This window comes from Parasteatoda tepidariorum, chromosome 5, assembly GCF_982258835.1.
Source record: "Parasteatoda tepidariorum strain Cologne lab strain chromosome 5, Ptep-v5.0, whole genome shotgun sequence".
In the NCBI taxonomy this organism is placed as follows: domain Eukaryota; kingdom Metazoa; phylum Arthropoda; class Arachnida; order Araneae; family Theridiidae; genus Parasteatoda; species Parasteatoda tepidariorum.
The window spans coordinates 78,324,581-78,345,894 of NC_141759.1; the positions used below are offsets into that span (position 1 = coordinate 78,324,581).

Here is a 21,314-nt window from a genome sequence, read left to right on the forward strand (position 1 = left end):
GATTCGAATGTTATTTAAGAATCTTTTGTGTGTTTCTTATGTGGACAAAATTCTTGATCTCTGTAATTAGTCGGAATTTTTTTTTTTTTTCATTTGCTAGATTTTGTTTTTATTTCTGTTTATTTTATTAAATCTGAAATTTGTAAGTCTATTTTTTTTCTTTAAAAAATAAATTTTAAGAAAAAAAAATTGAAAATAAAAGGATTTAAGCATCTTACACGGTCCTTATACGTATATATTTATTTTAAAAATAATTATTTTCAAGTGAAAAAAAAAAAACATTTTATACGTTGCGCAAAAACCCAACGATTTGTAATCCACATTACTGTATTTCCATTAACTATAACAGATGGGATTAATTATACTTGATATTGATTTCATATTACTGCGATTTCATTTCCCTACGACCAATAATTAACGACATTATGTATGAATTTCTCGTCTTCATTATGTATGAACTCGTATTCCTCTTTCTAAAGAAACAGTCATCAAACCGATGAGAGATTTCCTTCTCTCGATCCGCATGCGCAGTTGGCCTTGTGGAAATGATGGCTGCAACTATGCGCGAATGGGGGGAGAAGGAACTCTCTTTCCCTCCTCATCTAGAAAGTAGAGGAGCAAAACTAGTTTCCACGATCGGCGCGTGCGCAGTAGAATTTTCTCCTGGAGTTCCTTGTATAGTCGATATCTTCTCGTCTGCGTGCGGTGAAAGCATTCTTTTTTTTAATTATTATCGTTTTCTGCGTGTGTTTTGTAGAGTTCCTAGCTCCATTTTTTAATCAAAAAGATTGGAACGTTTGTCGCAAATCGTTGGTTTTTGTGTGAATGCTAGGTAAAAGTTTTCAAAATGCAACGTCGATTTACTCAATCAAAAGATCCAGTGACTATTAGTGAGTTGAAAAAGGTTAAGTTTTCGATGTTGACTATTGATGAGAAAATTGCTATTAAAAGAAGAGGCCGTCCAACTCCTGATCTTGAATTATCTGAAGTGGGTTTTTATTCCACGAGGACTTTTAAATCAACTTTCCACAGTGGTTGGTACGAAAAAAAAAGTTGGTTGTGCGGCTGCGAAGTAAAAAACGCTTTGTATTGTTTTCCATGCTTATTATATGATGGAGACTACAGGTGGACTCAAGGTTTCGCTAATATAAGGAAACTGAAAGAATATGCTGATAAACATGAAATATCCAAAAAACATATTGAGAATGAACTTTCTTTGGCGCTGTTGGGAGTTGCGAACATTAAAGGCAAGCAAAGTGAGGCTTACAGAATTTCGATCCAAGAACACAATAAAAAAGTCGCTAAAAATCGTTTGATTTTGTCGAAAATAATCGATTTCGTTCTATTCTGCGGAACTTGTGAAGTCCCTTTGTACGGCCACGACGAAACAGGCGATTCCGGTATATTCAGAGGGCTGGTGAATTTTGCATCCAAATTGAACCCAGCGTTAGAATTCCACTTGAAAACGAACACGACTTTTGAGGGTATTTCTAAGACATTTCAGAATGAAATATTCGACTCTCTTTTTAAAGTTTATAGAAGTCAAGTGAAGAAAGAAATCGAAGAGGCCCCGTTTATAGCTGTTATGGTTGATGACGTCACTGATGTTTCTGAATCTACACAGTTGGTTATTGTTTTCCGGTACGTTCTAAATGGAGAAATATTCGAACGATTTTGGGGATGCTTTGTTCCAGATGATCGAACAGCAGAAGGGATATCCAAATGTATTTTACAGCAATTGAATATCGTTCTCCGAGACAATGAACTTAAACTGATTTCTCTGTCCCTAGATGGCGCTTGTTTCATGAGAGGTAACAAAGTAAAAATTGAAGAGAAAATTAACGAGTGTTATCAAAATGCGCGTCTTACACATTGTTATGCTCACCAACTAAATCTCATAATGAAAAATATAGCAAGCGTTACCGATTCGTCAAAAATATTTTTTTCTAACATCACGGCCATATCAACTTTTTTCTCAAAATCACCACAGCGTCAATCTGCACTTAAAAACCATATAAACATTAAAGTAGAAATATTCTGGGATTCTTACCCTCGAACCATATGCGGTGTTTACGAAAATTTGGAAATTTTAAAGAAATGCCTATCTGTGTTAAAAACATCAAACTCCGACACCACTCTGTCGGAGGCTGTTGGAATTTTAAACAATTTGAGTGATAAGAAATTCCTTTTTTGGTTGGAGATATTTTATCTCATAGTCCCTCATATAGAAATACTCTATAACCATATGCAGAATGGAAATACAGAAGATTCTACTTCTAAAGTTCTAGAATACGTAGAGAATTTTGAATCTTGCATTTCCGCAATCAAAAATTCCAAATACTGTGAAAATACCTCCTCGTTGCTTACTGCTGACGCAAAACTTTTTTTCGAATACTTATCCGAAGATATGATAGAACGATATTCTTTTACGGGGCATCTATTAACCGCTAATTTGCTTAACAAGAAAAAATTCATCATGTTTAAGAAGTTGTTTCCGAGCGAAGAAATAAAATTAATTGTTAAAGTATATTCAGGAATCAACAAATCAAAACTCGAAAATGAGCTAAGGGTATTCTACAATAGTTCAGAGATACACGAATATTCTAAAATGAGTGATTTGTTGAGCTTTATTACAGAAAATAATTTGAATTACATTTTCGGCGAACTTATAAATTTGATAAATATGCTCTTGACGATTCCTATGACCACCAAAGAACCCGGACGATATTTTTCCTCGTTGAAAAAAATACGAACTTTTTTACAGAGTGCTAAATCAGAAGATCGTTTGAATGCGCTGACGATGATTTTTACAGAACAAAATTTTTTCGATAGGCACTCCCAATTGAAGGATACAGCTATTGATCTTTTTTCCGTGAATAAACAGAGAAGAAGGGATTTCAGTTTCAAGTAATTTTTTTAAAAAATTATTTTGAAATTTTTAATTTTATTTGCATGGGAACATCACAGTAAATTTTCAAAATTATTTTTATAATTTTTAAATTCTTATTGTGGTAAAATTGTTTTTATTGGATTCAGCAATAAGCATATTAAATAGCAATCTAATATATATAATTCTCTTACGTGGCTCCCAAATTTTGGCTGTATTTCTTTTCCGCCGGTGGCACCGTTTGCTTTGTTTTGTTTACGTTACTATTTCTCTTACACGGCGAATCAACCAATGATTGCCGCTAAAAATGTCACATGCCAAATCCAGCTGAGGTCGCTCAACATATAGCGATTTTTAAAACGGAAACTGAAATAACCAGAGAGCATCAGCTGCGGCAATCTCGTACTATTAAGCTAAGCAGAAGTGAGTAGTCTTTGTCGATAGATCACTATTTTAGTATTTTGTCGAAAGTGCTTTTTTTCACGAATTTATATATTACGAATTTATTCGACGATTTTTGATTTATATCACGAATTATACTATAGCAATAGCACATTTCTAATAGGTTTAACGAATTACATGTCATTTATTTAAATTCAAATTTATTTTAATGACTTAGTATTTACTAAAAAGATGTAATTTTTAAAAAAAAAAAATTGTTATATGGATTTGAATGATTGTTCTGAATTCTTAGAATTTAGTGCATTTGCAATGTACCTAAGTTAGTAGCAAACGAAGCGAGCTCGGTTTGTGAAGCAAACCATATAAGATTGCGTAGCAATTTTCGGGGGTTGGATAGCGTTAGCGCGCTGGGGGCGCAGCCCACTAGTTTTCTAAAAGTATTTCGATGAAAATTATATAAATGAAATGGCAAATTTTTAGGGGTGCTTACATGCAGGAAATAAGCCCTCGAAAACTTTAAATTTGCGATTTCAGTAAAAAGCGTTAGATAATTCCTTGAATATCCATCCAATTTATTTTATTATCGTTATTAATGAAAATTTGACAACAAATACTTGACGATCCCAAAATGATCCAAAATTCAATTAAAGTTTGCCGCGTTTTGCTTGAGAAACAAATTAAAATTTAATTTCGGATAATTTCAAAATTAGTTTTTCCACAAAAAGTTTTTAAAACAGCGTTTCAGACCATTTCAATTGAAATATTTGTTCGGGAGATCGCAAGCGTTTTATGCGCAAAAAGCGATTATTTTGGAATTAAAGTTCATAGCTAATCAATCAATCATTATCAATCAATCATCACTCAATTTTCGGCGTTATAAGTTGTTTAATTTAGTAACTAATTTACAATCTTGCTCACACAATAAAATATTTGGTTTCCTAAGCAGAACGCAACGAATCATACAATTTTACTCATCAGAATTATGAGAATCATTCTGATGAATTATGAGAATCATTTCAATTTATCTTTAATTGATTTTTCAAATGGTCAATTATTTTCGGAACATTTGGTATGCATGATTAATGTATATCCGCCGTGTGTAGAATTTCTGTATTGAATTTATTATTTTTAAGTAATTATAAATGTCATATTCTGATTTTTTTTTTAAAAATTCTATATTCAATGTAACGGTATTTAGTTAAAAGAACACAGAAAGAAAGAAAAGATAACTGAGAAAATCTACGTGCAACAGAGGATAACTTAAACGATAAAGAATTTGTTAATTGTAGTAAATCTGAGAAAAATGGAGAGAGTTTTCTGCCTTTTTAGAATAACTTAAAGAAGTCTTTCATTGCCGACTATATGCATATTTATTTTCCCATAATAATTTATTGTACTAATCAATATTTTAATCATAGTTAAAAATCTGTACTCTTTCTTCAAGTATTATGCATTTATTTGTACTAATACATAACGTAGTGTGCATAAAGAATGTTTAATACGCGTTAATGTTCCTTTGTACGCAGAGTATTGTGTAATGATCGTCTTTAATACATATTTTTTATAGTTTTTAAATTTAAGACTATAATATACTCCGAAGTGCCATTACATTAAGACCACCCTGCTAATAACATGTAGGATAACCTTTAGCCCTCAAAACTGCTAGCACCCGCAGCGGCATTGATTCCACAAGGTGCTGATAGGTAGTCTGAGGTATCTGGTCCCAAGCGCTCACCAACTGGTCCTGCAATTCCCTCCCATTGCGAGGGGGTAGCGTGGCAGCACGAATTTGGTTTTCCAAGTAGGACCACAAATGCTCTATTGGATTAAGGTCAGGTGAATTTGGGGGCCAAGACATGACTTGAAAGTCACTGGAACGTTCCTCGAACCAATCCATGATGATTCGACCCTTATGACATGGTGCATTATCCTGTTGGTAAACACCATCCTCCGCAGGAAAAACTGTTGCCATGAATGGGTGAACCTGGTCTGCAACTATGTTCAAGTAGCTTACAGACGTCAGGGGTTGTTCTATGAGGATTATGGATCCTAATGTGCCCCATGAAAACATTGTTCCCGGGCGAGAAACCATGAAAACCTGGGTGAGCCCACTGTTATAGATGAAGGGTGGTCATAATGTAATGGCTCTACGGTGTTTGCGCATTAGACACTGCAAATTAAAATTTAATTTTAAGAAAAAGAAGAAAAAAAAAGTATGAAAAATCGAACGAATCAATAGTGACAAAGTTGGAATGAAAAAATTAAATCCAGATTGATTGCCTGTGGAAATTTAGAGGTTTTTCTGATAATAACCTTTCATTTCCGTTTTCTCAGGTAATCTAAGAAGTTTTATGTTTTTATCAGTCCCGCTCTGGATTTGTTAGATTTCGATAGCGTTTTTGCTTTGTTTCATTTTCGCTTAAATATAAATGTACTTATCCTTATGTACAATGCGCTGATGAAAAAAAAAAAGAACTGAATGTTCTGAATAACTTTTGATTTAATTATTGGAAATTCATGTACTAGGACTCCATTTTAATGGGTCGCATTTCGTCATATCTCGAGGACTTTTTAAGAGAATCAAAAAAATTTTGCTTGTAAATGTAAAATTCGTTTATCCAAAGAAAAAGTGAAATTAACATTAACTCTTCGAAGGGCTGTGGTAATCATAGCTAACCACAAAGTAAATAATGTAAAACTCCTTTTCGACCACACTCTGTATCTAACTGGACGTTGGAACTTTATGTTCCAGATTGCTGCTACCCTTTATATTTTGTGGTTCTGAAATCTATATCCATCAACAAAAAAAAATCTTTGATTAGAGGAAATACGTTTTAATGCTTAGTTTTGGAACTTAAAATATCACCGTCATTAATTGGTTATCATATTCAAGGTTAGGCCTTTGAACCCTTAATATTGAGTCTTAGTACATGAAAATTCGATTATTAAATCAAAAGTTATTCAGGGTGTTAATCAATTATATAATTTATTTATTTTGTGCGCGTGCCCCTATACATAGTTAACATCTTTTCTGACATGAATTCTAAAAATAAATATTAATAAGGGAAGGCATTTACTAAACACCCCGTTAAAACTAGAATTAGTTATTGTTACTTAGACATTAGACTATAGTCTAGTAATCTTGAAAAGAATGCTTGAACTGACTGAAAAGAACCGATCTGAGATCTCATCTCGTGATTGCCAGACAGTAACAAATGATAAAATTGTTATACCAGCAAGTGACGTCATTGTAGGCAAATCGTGGCATTTGTCGATTCAAAAGCCAATCAGGTTCGACGCAAACGTATGACGTCGCTTTCAGGAATCCAGTTAAATCTAATTGAAATCACATGGTAAGGCATAATCGCTTCACTTTTTCTCGAGTGCTTAATATTAAGAGAAACATATTTTTTTTATGCATATTATAAACATTTTGTTGACATATTTTTTTAAAACTGTAATATTCTTTAAATAGCAATATGTACATGTATTTTGAAATTGTAATGATATTTTTTCCCCCAACAGAAGTGGCGACTCATTTTTTGATGAAGAAACTCCTTTAAAAAAATTTAAAAGAGAAGAAAATGCTCCTAATCCGGAAAAAACAAGATGGCCTACGAAGCGGGCGTATAATAAAGTATGCAAATTGTTTAAATTCATAACTTTACTGAACAGAACGTTGTAATTTGTACGGAGAGTAAAAATATTACCATGAATAACTTGAGCTCTAATTATCGAATTTCACAAACTAAATGCCAATCTTAATGGTCCCAAGGTCTATAATGCTACATAATTAGCCTAAAATATGCTAATTAATTAGTGCTAGACTGGGATAGCCCGGTTAGTAGGGTGTGGGGCCCATGTCCAACGGTTCGTGGGTTCGATCCCCGCCGGTCCCCGTGTAGTAAATAGTGACTGATGCATGTTAAATCTGTCGAGTCGCAAAAGTCCTCCATGTTCCCATAGCAAATCAATACCTCTGGGGGAACTGATCCAGAAGTTTCCAGACTCTGAATTAACTTTAAATAAACGAATTTTATAATAGTATACAATATTTTTTATATTCACGTAATGAATTCCCGATTTGTGACGAAAATGAGACTAACATTGAAATGTTCAAACTTCTGACCACTCTCCTGGCCTAACTAATGAGACCAAATTTGCAAGATTGTGACTATTTTTCAGGTCAAAAATCAATCAACGGTCGAAATAAATATATGTTTATTCAGAGAAAGTTATTTTTGTCGGATTTTGTAAATTAAGTAGTAGTTACTACTAATTAATTAGAGTATCTGAGTTTAAACCTTTGAACCATTAATATTTGCACTTAGTGTATGAAAATCGGATCATATGAATAAAAGTTATTTCAGGCTGATATTTTTATTATCTTCTGCTCTCTGTACAGTAGGCAATAACCAAAAACCAGTGTATGAAATCTAAACCTATGTATGTAAATACACGGGATAACCTTAACGTATGTTTTTTGAATCCTGGTCAAAACTAAAATCAAGAAAGCATACATATTTGGATTCACAGCAAATTAAGGAAAAAAAAAAGCAGCAATACCATATAAATACAGTTGGACCTCTATTTATCGAGGACGTTAAATCCCGATAATAAGTTCGTTATATGAAAAATTCGTTAAATAGAAAATTACCTTTTAAAATATTTAAACAACATTAAACAGGTTTTAAATTCATAAACTTTGGACATAATTAAAATAGCAATTGATACATTTTTATCCTGTTACTAGTATCTACGATTTATTTTATTAATCTGCATGGAAAACAAAAATAGAGCAAAACATTATCCAGTGTCACACTATCACGCTACATATATTTTCAACTAAAAAAAAGTTAAATTTATGTATTAAATTATAGCTGCATTTATTATAAAGGTAATTTTTAACATACATTACCACATGCTTTCTTAAGTTTAATTGCTAATGATAAAATCCGTTAATTTTGTCTGTGTTTTCTGCTTGAAATGCAAACAAAAAGGGAAGGAGATTTTACCGCTTTCTCTCAAAGTTAGGTGTCTTCGAAAATCAATTGCCCCCATAAAATGCGTCAACAAGTTTGAAATGTTCTGAAATATTTTGGGAAATAGGAAAAGTGGATCTCAAAGAAAAGTTCGTTAAATAGAAAATTCACTTCGCTATTTGGAAGTTGTTTTACGAAGAAATTTTCAAACTGTATTTGGTTCCTCGAAAAAAATCGCTAAATAGAGAAATTCGCAAAATGGAAGTTCGTTAAATAGAAGTCCGACTGATCAAATCAGTAGTGAAGAAGGTGGGGAAAAACGTCAGGAGAAATTTTTAAAAATCAAATTTTAGCGCCTCTCTGTTTCCTTAGGCAATTAAACAGGTTTTGATGTTTTTAATTCCTTCTTACACAAAAAAATTTAAAAGGTTATGATAGTTTTTAATAGCACTTATGTTTTTTTCTCTAATTGTAATTATTAAATATTAATATATATATTAATTTCGTACTCTAATGTACATTTTTCTTATTTCATTGTTGTCAAGGATTCGAAGAATATATGTTAAGGAAAGCCATTGCGGAACACTATGTAGTTAATTATGCAAATCTATGCTGATTTCGAAGGAGAGGCGCTTTACATTAACAAAAATAGTTTAACAGTGTGTAACTTGTATTATACTTTTTCCCGTTTCATTCATTTTTAAAAAAAAAAAAAATTGACTTTAGATGAAATACGTTTTCAGCTTAGAAAATACAAAACAGTGCACTGTGGGCCAGAAGACCATGATCTTTGGCCAAAAGTCAAAATTACATTTTCAACTAAAATATGTGTAGGCAGTTTTAATATCGCCCAAATTAGGTATTCATAATTATTCCAAACATTATAATTTACTTTTTGGACCGACGAGAGTACAATGTAGTGAAAAATATGTAAAAAATTTTTTTAAATATAACTTTTAAATTTATGTTTCAGAAGTATATATAGGAATTTCACCTTACTGTTACATTTTTATCAGAGTAATTAGTCTGAAATTATAGTACAATTTTTCAATTTGTTGGATTAGTTAATACTCTTGACAAACTTATAGTTTATATCTTATCATTTGACATTTTACAATGTTTGAATCACTTTCGAAACTTATCTCCAAAAAGTTCCACGAGATAATTAGCTAAACTTTTTTTTGTTGTCTTCTTTAATGTTTCTTCTTTCGAAAAAACCTGCCCCATTTTGCCCATATTACAAAGGTAGACTAAATATACCGAAAGACAAAAATTATTATTTTTTTCATGTTTTCGCATTAAATATAATTTGTTTTTCATTTTTAGTATAAAATTGCGAAAGTTATTATATTTTCAATGCTATATTTAATTATTTAAGCTTATTATAATATTTTTTTTTATTTTTGCTCACCATATTTCAGCCGCTATTTTATTTAGTTTTTTTGATATTTTTAGTGTATTTCAAAATTTCAACTATGAATTCAATTTACCTGCAAATTAAAACCCCTAAAAAAAACCAAATTTTCAAACAAATTTTATCGAAATACTAATTTTGGCCACGAAACCTTGGATGCTGGACCACTGTGCAGTGTGTTTAAATTTAAATCGGTAATAAGAAAGATTTCGAAAGTAGGTTATGTATTTAAAATCAAGTACAGGGTGTACCAATAAGTATGGAAACAGTCAAAAATCTCAATAAATATGCAATACATAAAAATTTCGCCATATTAAAAGATTCATTCAAAGAGTCCAAACTTGTCCCCGGAAACTAACACCTGGGGTTGGTGCAAGGGCAACCATAAATTTTTTATTTTGAATCCCGGTTTTTTATTGCAGATTTGAGTTCACCAGAAAAAAACCTGCTCTTTGACTTTGCATTCCAGATAACGGATAACACTGTATTAATCACAAATTGAAAATTAGATTAAAATTGAAATAGCTATAAATATACATGCCAGATCGAAAAATAAAAAATAAAAACGGTGGTGTTTGGTGTTTTGAAACTAAACAAAATGATGACCAAATGATACCAAAACCAATTACATTTGTGAAACTAAATTTGAAAAAAATGAATATTAATTTTGAATATTATAATATCGCGAATACTAAAGATAACGAAAATTAACGAATACGATATAATCGTGAGAGTCGATAAATTTTATTTAGGTAATGAAAATATTAACAAATATAAATATTGCATGAATTTCTCAAGTTAGTAAAGATCGTGATGTATCGTGAAGTATCAATAATTCTAAGCGATATATCATGATGTATTAATGCTTTTGACAATATGTTTTGACTGATGTTATATCATAAAACATCAGTATTTCTCAATGATGTATCATGAAATATCGATATTTTCTAGTACCGCAAGATTATTAGTACCGCAATATTTCCCAGCTCTATTGATTACCTAACATAGCTACAGATCGATTTATTTTGCTTGCAGATATTTTTTATTTAATTTTATTCTGTATTCAACTAACATATTATTTTTTACCCCCTTAGAATCGTGTCAGGAAATCTGAAATCCAATCTTCATCTTCCCAGAAACCGATGCCATCAAAATTATCTGTTGCCTCAACCTTTGGAACAGCTCCTCGAGCCTCTATCACTCCAGATGTTTCAGACGAACATTCAGAATTCGATTCATCTTATCAGAATAGTTTTTCTCATGGGAATATGGAGATCAGAATTAAAAAAGAACCTGTAGACTTCTCTGATACTGAAGGAGAATCAAACGATATGCTTGGAAATTCTGATGGTGAATCTCTCTTTCAACCTATGGGTTTAATAGAAGAACATCCTATAACAATAGAAGAAGAACCTATGTTGACAGAAGAACAATTCTAATTCTATTTTTCCGGTTTTCAGTTTTTCTTAGCAGAATTTTTTATTGTTCAGTGAATATCATTGGCATCAAGAATATGGAGATAAAAATTACAGAAAGAACCCATAGACCTCTCTGATATTGAAAGAGAATCGAACGATACTTCTGGAAATTCTAATGACGAATCTCTCTTTCAACCTATGGGTTTAATAGAAGAACATCCTATAACAATAGAAGAAGAACCTATGTTGACGGAAGATCAACTCTAATTCTATTTTTCCGATTTTCAGTTGTTCTTAGCAGAATTTTCTATCGTTCAGTGAATATCATTGGCATCAAGAATGTTGAGATTACAGAAAGAACCCATAGACCTCTCTGATACTGAAGGAGAATGGAACGATACTCCTGGAAATTCTAATGATGAATCTCTCTTTCAACCTATGGGTTTAAAGAAGAACATCCTATAACAATGGAAGAAGAGCCTATGTTGACAGAAGAACAACTCTAATTCTATTTTTCCGATTTTAAGTTATTCTTGGCAGAATTTTTTATTGTTCAGTGAATATCATTGGCATCAAGAATATTGAGATTACAGAAAGAACCCATAGACCTCTCTGATACTGAAGGAGATTCGTATAACTATACAACTATAATTACCAATGGTGAATCTCTCTTTTAACCTATGGGTTTAATAGAAGAACATCCTATAACAATAAAATAACCTATGTTGACAGAAGAACAACTCCTACGTTGGTAGAATAACAATAATCAAGCCTTTTTTTCGAATTTTGAATCGAACTTTTACTCATCGCATAGTATTCATCGTTCAAATCACAGTTTTGTTTTATATTATTTTTTTTCTGTTACACTTTTTTTTCTCTTGAAAATTATTTACGGCTTGAAATAAATAATAAAATTATAATAGATAAAATTATTTTGGAAAAGAAATTATTGAATTAATAATGAAAGTAACAAATAACATTATTTATATTTGTTATTTTATATAATAATAATACAATAAAGCATTGTTTATGCGTTTCTTATTGACTTTTCTTTTTCATTTGTACGTTATTTTTTAGTAGTTTCAGTTCATTCTTAATCTATGTGATGTTAAAATAATTCGTTTATACAACGGGAAAAGCGAAAATTATATATTTTTCTCTCTGCATAAATATGACCTTTTGCAACTAAACTCTACATTCAACTCAACTCTGCGTCAATTTTTTTGGATTCAAGGAACTCTTAAGTTACGTTTTAAAAAGAAATTTTTCCCCTAAAAGAATTTTTTACTTTATCGTCCGACTGCGTTGAAAGAATTTTATACTTTTGTGTACTAGATGGAATTTAAAGTTATAATTTTTTTTTCATTTTTACTACTGAGCTTATATTTTAAATTTCATCAACTACTACTTTTATTGTTAAATATATCAATAGAAGTGCCAAATTAAAGTTACTATGTTATGAAAATCTTTTTTTCCGACGAATTTCTTTTAATTTGTTTAATTTTCAGTTATGCGTCTTTTCATTTTCACGTCGGCTTAGAAAGCTTCCCTAAAAAACCTATAAACGAAATATATTTGTATTTAATATCTAAAATTGTATTTTTGCAATACAATCTGCAATAATAAAATAATATCAAAATGAATACAATATGCAATAAAGTAATAATAATTGAACTTGTCCTAAAAAAGAAAGTGCTTTAAGATGTGTAAAAAATGTATAAAGTAGAAAGAAAAAGGATGTATAATTTAATTAATAAACGCAGCTTTGTATTAAATCAAAGTGTGTAACACGATTTGATATTTTTGATACTAATTAAATTATTTTGAAATTTAGTATAAAGTAATTAAACGTTAATATCTGATGATACCAAAGAATCCCCGCGTATTAGGTGACTGGTACACGTTAAATCTGTCCGGGTCACCAAGTTCCCGTTACAGTCAATTCCTCAGGAGGTACGTGGTTCAGGGAATGTGAGGAATATATTCGAAACCGGTTCCCGCAATGAGGTAAACCGGGTTCGAATTCCAGCGATGACTAGTTGTTACGAACTCCGCACCTGGCTCGCACCGACCACAATGCTGACGTAAAATATTCTCAATGGTAGACAGATCATGGATCGATGTCAGCTTGCTGTTAGGCTGACTGTGGGAGGTTTTCTTCTCCAGACAACGCAAATGCTGGTTAATTCCATCAAGCAGTTTTCCAGGAAGGCGAATTTCTCCCAATTCTTGATCCAGGAGTTCACTTGTGTTCTGGATTGGGTTAAAAATTACAAGCTATTGAGTTGAACTTTTATACTCGTAAACCCAGAGTTGGTTCAACTGTTCAACGACGGTTATAATATAAAATGAAATATATTATGATATCACCTAAATTTTTTTGAATTCTTTAAGAAAAATTATCAGCCAATAAAAAGTGTTAATATTCTTCGATGTAGTTAGAATATAAATTATACAGTTTAATATATATTAGTAAAATTATTTTTACATGAAAATGCTTTCATACTTTGAATTAATTAACTAAACCGTATTTTTGTTAAATAGAGAGGAAAGCCACGAAAACCCCCATGGGAAGCGCGACGGCAAGAGGATTCTAACTGAAGATTCGTCTATCACTGAGGATATTTTACGTCAACACTGTCGCCGGGAAAAGAATTCGTTTCGACCCGCCATCGTTGGGAGCCGAACCCGAATCACCTCATTGGGAGGCTGGCACTCAACTCCCTGAGCCACCAAGACTTAAATCCATCGTTATTTTATTTCATAACCGTCGTTTAACAGCCGACCCAATTTTTGGGTTTACGACTTCTAATGTTCAACTCCGTAGCCTTGTAACTTTGAACCCAATCCAGAAGACAAGGGAACTCCTGGATCAAGTATTGGGAGAAATTTTGCCTTCGTGGAGGACCTTTTGATGGAACTAACCCGCATTTGCGTTACATGGAGAGGAAGGCCACGAGGACCTCCTAAAGTTAGCCTGACGGCAAACCCGTGACCTCTGAGGATATTTCATGTCAGCACTGTGGTCGGTGCAAACCGGATGCGGATTCTGTATCGACCAGTCATTGTTGGGATTCTAACCTGGTTTACCTCACAGGAAAGCAAAACCCTCACCTGAGCCATCACAGCTCATATGGCCATCATTAATCAAAATTTAGGATATAAATAGTTCGATATTTCAGATTCTCTACTCATTTTCTTTCTCCAGATAAAGTATAAAAATACAATTATACACGCCAACAGCCCATTGTGCAGCTTTAGGTCGTCGTATGTAAACAACTACATTTTTGAAAGGTGGTTAAATAGTATTAATAGTAATTGAAGTAAATAGAAAATAATTATAGTAATTGATATAGTAATAATAATAGTAGAAAATAATTATATAATTGATATAGTAATAATAATAGTAGAAAATAATGATTGTAATTGAAATAAATAGAAAAAGATGGTAACAAAAAATTAAGCCCTAATGATATTTCAAATCCCTTAAAAATTCCTAAAAAAGGATCAATTTTAGATGAGCTTAAATCTATAAATCTACAAATGTAATTTATTAATTTTCCTCTATTTGCTTCTTTTTTTTATAAATTTATTTTATAATTTTTAAAGCACCAAAAAATGAATATAAATTGTTTCTTATTTAGAAAAGAATAATATTTTTATTTTAAATAACAATAAGTTTTCTAATGAAATTTGTTCAAGTATAAAAAAAAAGTTTCCGAAAAACAATGTAAATCGATGTATGCTAACACGCTTTTATTTACCTAGTTGAGGTTAGCGTCGTTTGTAGCGATAATTCACCAAATCTTGTACCTCATCCGCATTGATGAAAGTTTCTGCTCCTAGATGGCGGACGAGTCGTCCTCTCTAATACAAGAGCTTTAAGTAAATCTCTGAACTCTCCGCCATTACGGAGCAAGCAAGTTCGCATGTTATGCTGTGTTAGTATTAGCGTGAGTTTGAAGGCTATTTTGATAACAAATTATTGATATGGGTGGTTGTGCGGCGGTAAATTGCACAAACAGTTCTCAAAAAGGCTTTCGAATGTTCAGGTTTCCTTCTGATTTGATAAGAAAGAAGAAATGGATAGTAAATTGCAGAAGAAGCAACTGGCAGCCTGGAAGTGGAGCTCGCCTATGTGAGGTATATATTCCTTTATTTATAACTTATTCGATTTATTTATTTATATGTATAGCATATAAACGATATTAATTTGTTAGAATTTGTTTCTAAATGCTTGTTTTCCTCTATTTATTTTTTTTAAAGATAAGTGAATAACGTTTTTGGGTTACTTAAATTGTACAGCTTTACCTATGTGCAAAATATAGGAATTTTCATTGAAAATTGCAATTATTAAATATGTATTTATTTTAAATATGTTTTTTAAACAACATTTATTTTTTTTATTTAGCAATTTTAAGTGTTCATGTGCAATAAAACCAATAAATAATGGCAAGAGATTGGCTGAATAAGTATTTGCCGAACTTATTTCAGAATCGCCAAGCTTTCTATTCACTTTTGAGTATTTCTTCTTGTTAAAAATAAATATTTACCTGTTTTTTATTGTATTCCTTTTTATTTTACCAATATGTCAGGTAATTAGTTTTTTAATACTGGCTCATTTAATTTTTTTCCCCTAGTTATTTATGGTTATTTATAGTCTAAAGTTCAAACTGTTTGTTTACATTTATCATAAAAATTCCATTTAATATACGATCTTTCGTATATTTTTGGATTTATCAATGTTTTTTTTTCATTGAAATTCTTGCTTTAAATTGCTGAAATAATTAATTTCTGTGTTAGAATAGTTTTTGGGAGTATGTTTAAAAATTTCAAATTCTAAATCTTTTAATGTCATTTATTATAAGTATGAAAATAAAAAAGCAAGTATTCTAAATATTTTTGCAGGTTCATTTTGAAGTATCTCAACTTGAAGTAAACAGGAAAGATGGTAACAAAAAACTAAGACCTAATGCTATTCCAACCATTTTCAATATTCCAAATTGCTCAAAAGTTCCTCAAAAAAAGCTGAAAGGAATAGGCTGTCCAAAACCTGGACCAGTTTTAGATAAACTTAAATCTAATGCAAGTATAAATTTACTAATTCGTCTCCATTTGATAAAGTTTCTCTTATTTTTTTATTATTAAAGTTTTTATTATAATTGTGTATAAACTGTTTCTATCTAGTAATCAATAATATATATAAATACATATTTTAAATTGTATTCCTTATTTGGCTCATAATCAAATATACTAATTCCATTTTAGAGAAATAAGTAAAACATTGTTATTTTTTCTCCTCCATTTATTGCCAGTACTCATTTTATTTTATTTTATAACCGTCGTTTAACAGCCGACCCAATTTTGGGTTTACGACTACTAATGTACAACGTCGTAGCCTTGTAATTTTGAACCCAATCTAGAAGACAAGGGAACTCCTGGATCAAGTATTTGGAGAAATTTACTTTCGTGGAGGACTTTTTAATGGAACTAACCTGCATTTGCGTTACGTGGAGAGTAAAACCACGATAATCTCTCACGGTTATCCTGGCGGCAAGGGGACTCTAACATAAAATCCGTCTACCACTAAGGATATTTCATGTCAGCACTGTGGTCGGTGCAAACCGGATGCGGATTCGTTTCGACCAGCCATCGCAGGGGATTCGAACCCGGTTCAACTAATTGAAAGACGAGCGCTCCATCCTCTGAGCCACCACGGCTCTAGTTGAGGTTAATGTCGTTTGTAGCGATAAGTTGCCAAATCGTGTAGCTCTTAATTATTGGAGGAAAAGCTTTTGCTGCGAAATGGCGAATAAGTCGGTTTCTCTAATTCAGGGGCTTTAGGTAAATCAAAATCGTGGCATTTGCCGATTCAGAAACCAATTAAGTTCGACACATACGCATGACGGCGCTTACAGGTATCCAATTAAATTGGATTTAAATCACATGGCTAGGTCTAATTACTTCACTTCTTCTCGAGTTGGAAACACCGAATTCTAATATTTCAATATTTTTTCACTATTTATTTTAAATTTAAGAAATATTGATGTTATTCATTTTTAGAATATTTTCTAACTATAACTAAAATATTAAATAACTTATGTCATAAGAGAATATCTAAACTTAAACAATAAAACACGATAGTAGGGGAGAGTGGGGTCAATTGTAACAGGGTACGATTGTAACAGAGCAAAAATTTCGAGTGTCGGGTTCTAGATTTGGTTCCTAGGTGGCGCACAAGGTGTATTTAATAATTCTACATGTACACCCCTGCTGACAACCATTTTTATGTACTTTTGAAGGAGTTACATCACAAAAGATATTTTCACGCTACGTAAGTACTTTTTTTGGTATTAGAATATTATATTGTAACAAAGTAATTTTGTTTAAACAAATAAAAATTATTAACCGAATATGTAAGTGGACACCTTAATTAATATTTCAAAAAAAGGATTAGTTTTGTTAATTAACTAGAATTGTTTTTAACAAATGAAGCTGAAATGGCGTCTTGGGGACGATTGTAACAATAAGTAAAGGGACGATTGTAACAGCTGAAAATAAATAATCTTATGTTTACAAACCATTACTTAACTCTTTAAGAACCACCAATAGTTTCCTATATCATTTATATTATGTTGCATGTGCATCATTTTATTTGTCACCTTTCACAGCATAAATTAAAATTTTTATCCCCTTAAAGTTAAAATTTTAACCCTTTAGGTCTCTGCTCATTATTATTTTTACTCCTAAAATATCACTACTATTTTGATCAATAAAAAAATATATCACAACTATGATAATATGTATGATTAACTATGTTTTAGTTGAATTTATGAACTGTTACAATTGACCCCGTAAGTGGGGACAATTGTAACAAGTGCACGACTGTCAAAAATTGTTAATAACTAATATAATTTAAATAAGGTATTTATTTTTTTTTCTAGTAGAGGATAGTCTACTTTACTTGTCTGTCAATTAATACTAATAATATTTTGGATTTTTTTTGTTAGTTAAAAATAGTTAAGTAAAAAATGTTACAATTGACCCCACTCTCCCCTACTACAGAACTGTTCGGTTTTAATTGGGGATAAACTTTTTTCCATGCCGGCGCACAACCTAGCAACGGTTTGTTTGTTACGTTGCGAATAGCAACAAATGACGTCATTATTAAAAGCTTCTATTAAATTTTGGATTTTCCCTTTTATATTGTTTTCTTTTGCCTTCGGTGTCGTTTATAAAATTATGGCGAAAAAAAAGTTTTATAGGTATTGCATAGTACCAACTTGCTCAAATACTTCAATTAAAACGCCCTTAAAACATTTTTTTGATATGCCCAGAGTACCTGATATACGTAAAGAGTGGTGCAGGATAATAAAACGCGACAATAAAATACACGAGACCCTAAGCTGCAATACAGCTCACCATGTCTGTGAGGATCATTTTGATGTAAGTATCATTTCCTATTCAAAACGTGAAATATCAAATATTTTGAAGGGACAGAAGTTCTTAAGAATGGGCTTTTTTTGTTTTCATAACTCGCCATTTTTTTTTTTCATAACAGAAATACATGTTGAGTGTTTCGTAATCAACTTCTTTAATAGTATATATTATATTAACCTTGTAAGAATTTTTTTAAAAAATTATACATATTAAAAACAGCACATTAATATTTAAACTAGGGAAAAGCAAAAACTATATGGAATTTCTTCGAATCACTACTGAAGAAGTCAGGGTTAAAAACATCACAACCTGTTAATTTCTGGAGGAAATGGGAGCTAAAAAGTGATCAGTAGTAGCAGCTCCATGTTTCACAGAGTAATGAAGCTGGTTTTGATGTTGTTTTTCTTCCTCACTAATGATTCGTCAGATTTTGATAGCGTTTTAGTGTATTTCTCGCTTATATATCAATTTACGACGTAACGTCTGGGTACTTTTTTTGATAAGAATCCTAAAAATATATATTATGGACAGTTGTTAAGAAACACCGTGTGTAGTTGGGCTAGAGTAAGTACTTGCGCCATCTAGTGGATGAATTTTGCATGCTGTTTATAAAATTGATACCTGTAAAAACAGGTATTATCTGCTGTATTTGTGTCCATTTCAGTTTTCCCAAGTGCTAAAGAACATTTTTTTTTTTGTTGTCCAGGAATAATTTTCGTAAATCAATATAATTTTGAAATAAAACAGTTTATTCCCGCATTTGAAAAATGAACTTCCAAAATAGCATTTTCTTTAAGATAAAAATACCAATATTTTAGGAAAAACAATGTATTTTTATTGGGTGAAACGATTTCAAAAGAGTGTATGCATGTAGTACTTTAGCAGACTTCTGTATTGTACGCTGGACCAAATAAGTATTTATGTACGACAGGTCTAGTTTGCATAAATTCCCTGTCGATTATGGCTCTCACAAATTTTAATGCTGATAATTTTAACATATAAATTATGCATGATTTTGTTTTTAAATATTTCAATAAAATATTTGGTATTGCGTTTATATTAACTTGATTTATTTTAGCTTATTCAAGTAAAATATTAAATTAATTTCCCGCATATTTCACGCTGTTTTCCAAATTCTCAAGGATTTTTTATACATAATTTCTCCAACCAATCTGATATAAAGGAACAGGAATTAGTTTGTAAAAAGAAATGGTAATTAACAGAGCTACTAAAGTTTTTTGTTTGGGACCGTAGACATTGTTGTTTTAATTACTTGAAAATCAAAATTCAATCAATTAGCAAGTTTAAAAGAATAGAACTCAAAATATCTATTATCTAAGGAACTCATTCAATGGTCCAAGATACAATATGTTGAACATAGGACCAATTTTCATTACTTTGAAAAACGTTTTATTTCTTTCTTTCTCTTTCTTTGCTGATGTGCAGGACAGAATAAGTTGACAAAATAAATTTTATTAATAGACAGACGTAAAATGTATTTCCCATAAAATTTCAAAGTTATTTTTTAGTTATTTCTAAGATATTGAGTTCTACATTTGATAAAATAAAGTTAGAATTTGTCGAAGATACAACATTCTCCTATTTGAATTAAATTAAACAGTAGGGCTTAATTTTACTTAACACGTTGAATGCCACGCTAATTTTACATGACTTGCCAGTCTGGCCAAACGGTAAATAACTACAAACTAAATTTGCAAATATTGGACAGATTTTGCTGGTTTTTTAAAAGGCTTAGCATGGCATATCTACTTACTTACTTACTTTATTTAAAAAGAACTGGGCACCTGGGCCGCGCAGCGGCCCCTATCCCATACATCGTGACATATATACATTGTGTTTAAAAACATTTTGAAATTTTGCTACATTGTGGTGGCAAAAACAAAAAACAAAAAAAAATAAAATATATAAATTTACAGTTGATGATTTAGAGTTTACAGATTGATTATTTACATATTTGGAAATTCTATTGTAGTATTTTGTAATATAATATAATTTTTATTAGAGTAGAAATTTACATAAGTTTAAAATAATAACATTTTGAATTTAGCAGTCGATGTGGTAGCTAATACAAAATTACAAGCACTTTGCTTGGGTAAATAAACATTTGAATATCGAAACTAAATTTACAAATATAAATAAAAACATAATTTGAAATATATATACCTAGGTTGACATAGATAAATATAGTAGATATAACATTTGAATATCAAATCTAAATTGACACATATAAATATAAACGTAATTTGAAAGGAACATATTGACATTGTGGTAGCCATAAAAAAATCAAGCAGTTTGCTTGTGAAATAATAAAACAATGAAATTTTCAATATGACAAATTGGCGTTTTTACATGACATTCGAAATGTTGATTCTAGACTTAAATTAAAAATAAAGATAAAACATGATTTGATATGTACAATAATTGATTTTTGAAAAATGAAAGACATAATTGATGAATATAGACAAATCATACCTTGATACATGATAAAATAATATATTTGGAGAAAATGCAGTAAATATATCGTATCAGAGAAATATTGCTCATTAAATGCAATAATAGAATTTGCAAAGAATTTAACATGCATAAGTTGATAAATATACATGCAAAAATTGGCTATATTACCAGAAAATAAATTTTAATATAATTTAATTTAACTTAACTAAAAGTTTGCTGTGAAAAGTTCAGTGAATTTAACTTGAGAGCAATGAAAATAAAAATAGAACTCACTGGGATTGAGAAGTATCTCCGAT

General features: G+C 31.0%; 1 protein-coding gene across 1 annotated transcript; it reads left to right on the forward strand.

Annotated features, from left to right (window-relative positions):
• The first annotated feature begins 376 nt into the window (after positions 1 to 376).
• Positions 377 to 12,139, forward strand: LOC107450629 (uncharacterized). Its single transcript, XM_016066466.5, has 3 exons — positions 377 to 2,907; positions 6,815 to 6,926; positions 10,780 to 12,139. The coding sequence occupies exons 1-3, from the start codon at positions 848 to 850 to the stop codon at positions 11,122 to 11,124; spliced, it is 2,517 nt and encodes an 838-aa protein (XP_015921952.3). The 5' UTR covers positions 377 to 847; the 3' UTR covers positions 11,125 to 12,139.
• Positions 12,140 to 21,314: the final 9,175 nt, after the last annotated feature.

What these genes read in the sequence shown, in the direction of transcription:
- LOC107450629 (XM_016066466.5), top strand. Translation starts at nt 848, where the DNA reads ATGCAACGTCGATTTACTCAATCAAAAGATCCAGTGACTATTAGTGAG. An exon ending in AGAAGGGATTTCAGTTTCAA is followed by an intron (nt 2,908 to 6,814) that starts GTAATTTTTTTA and finishes TTCCCCCAACAG; the next exon opens with AAGTGGCGACTCATTTTTTG. An exon ending in CGAAGCGGGCGTATAATAAA is followed by an intron (nt 6,927 to 10,779) that starts GTATGCAAATTG and finishes TTACCCCCTTAG; the next exon opens with AATCGTGTCAGGAAATCTGA.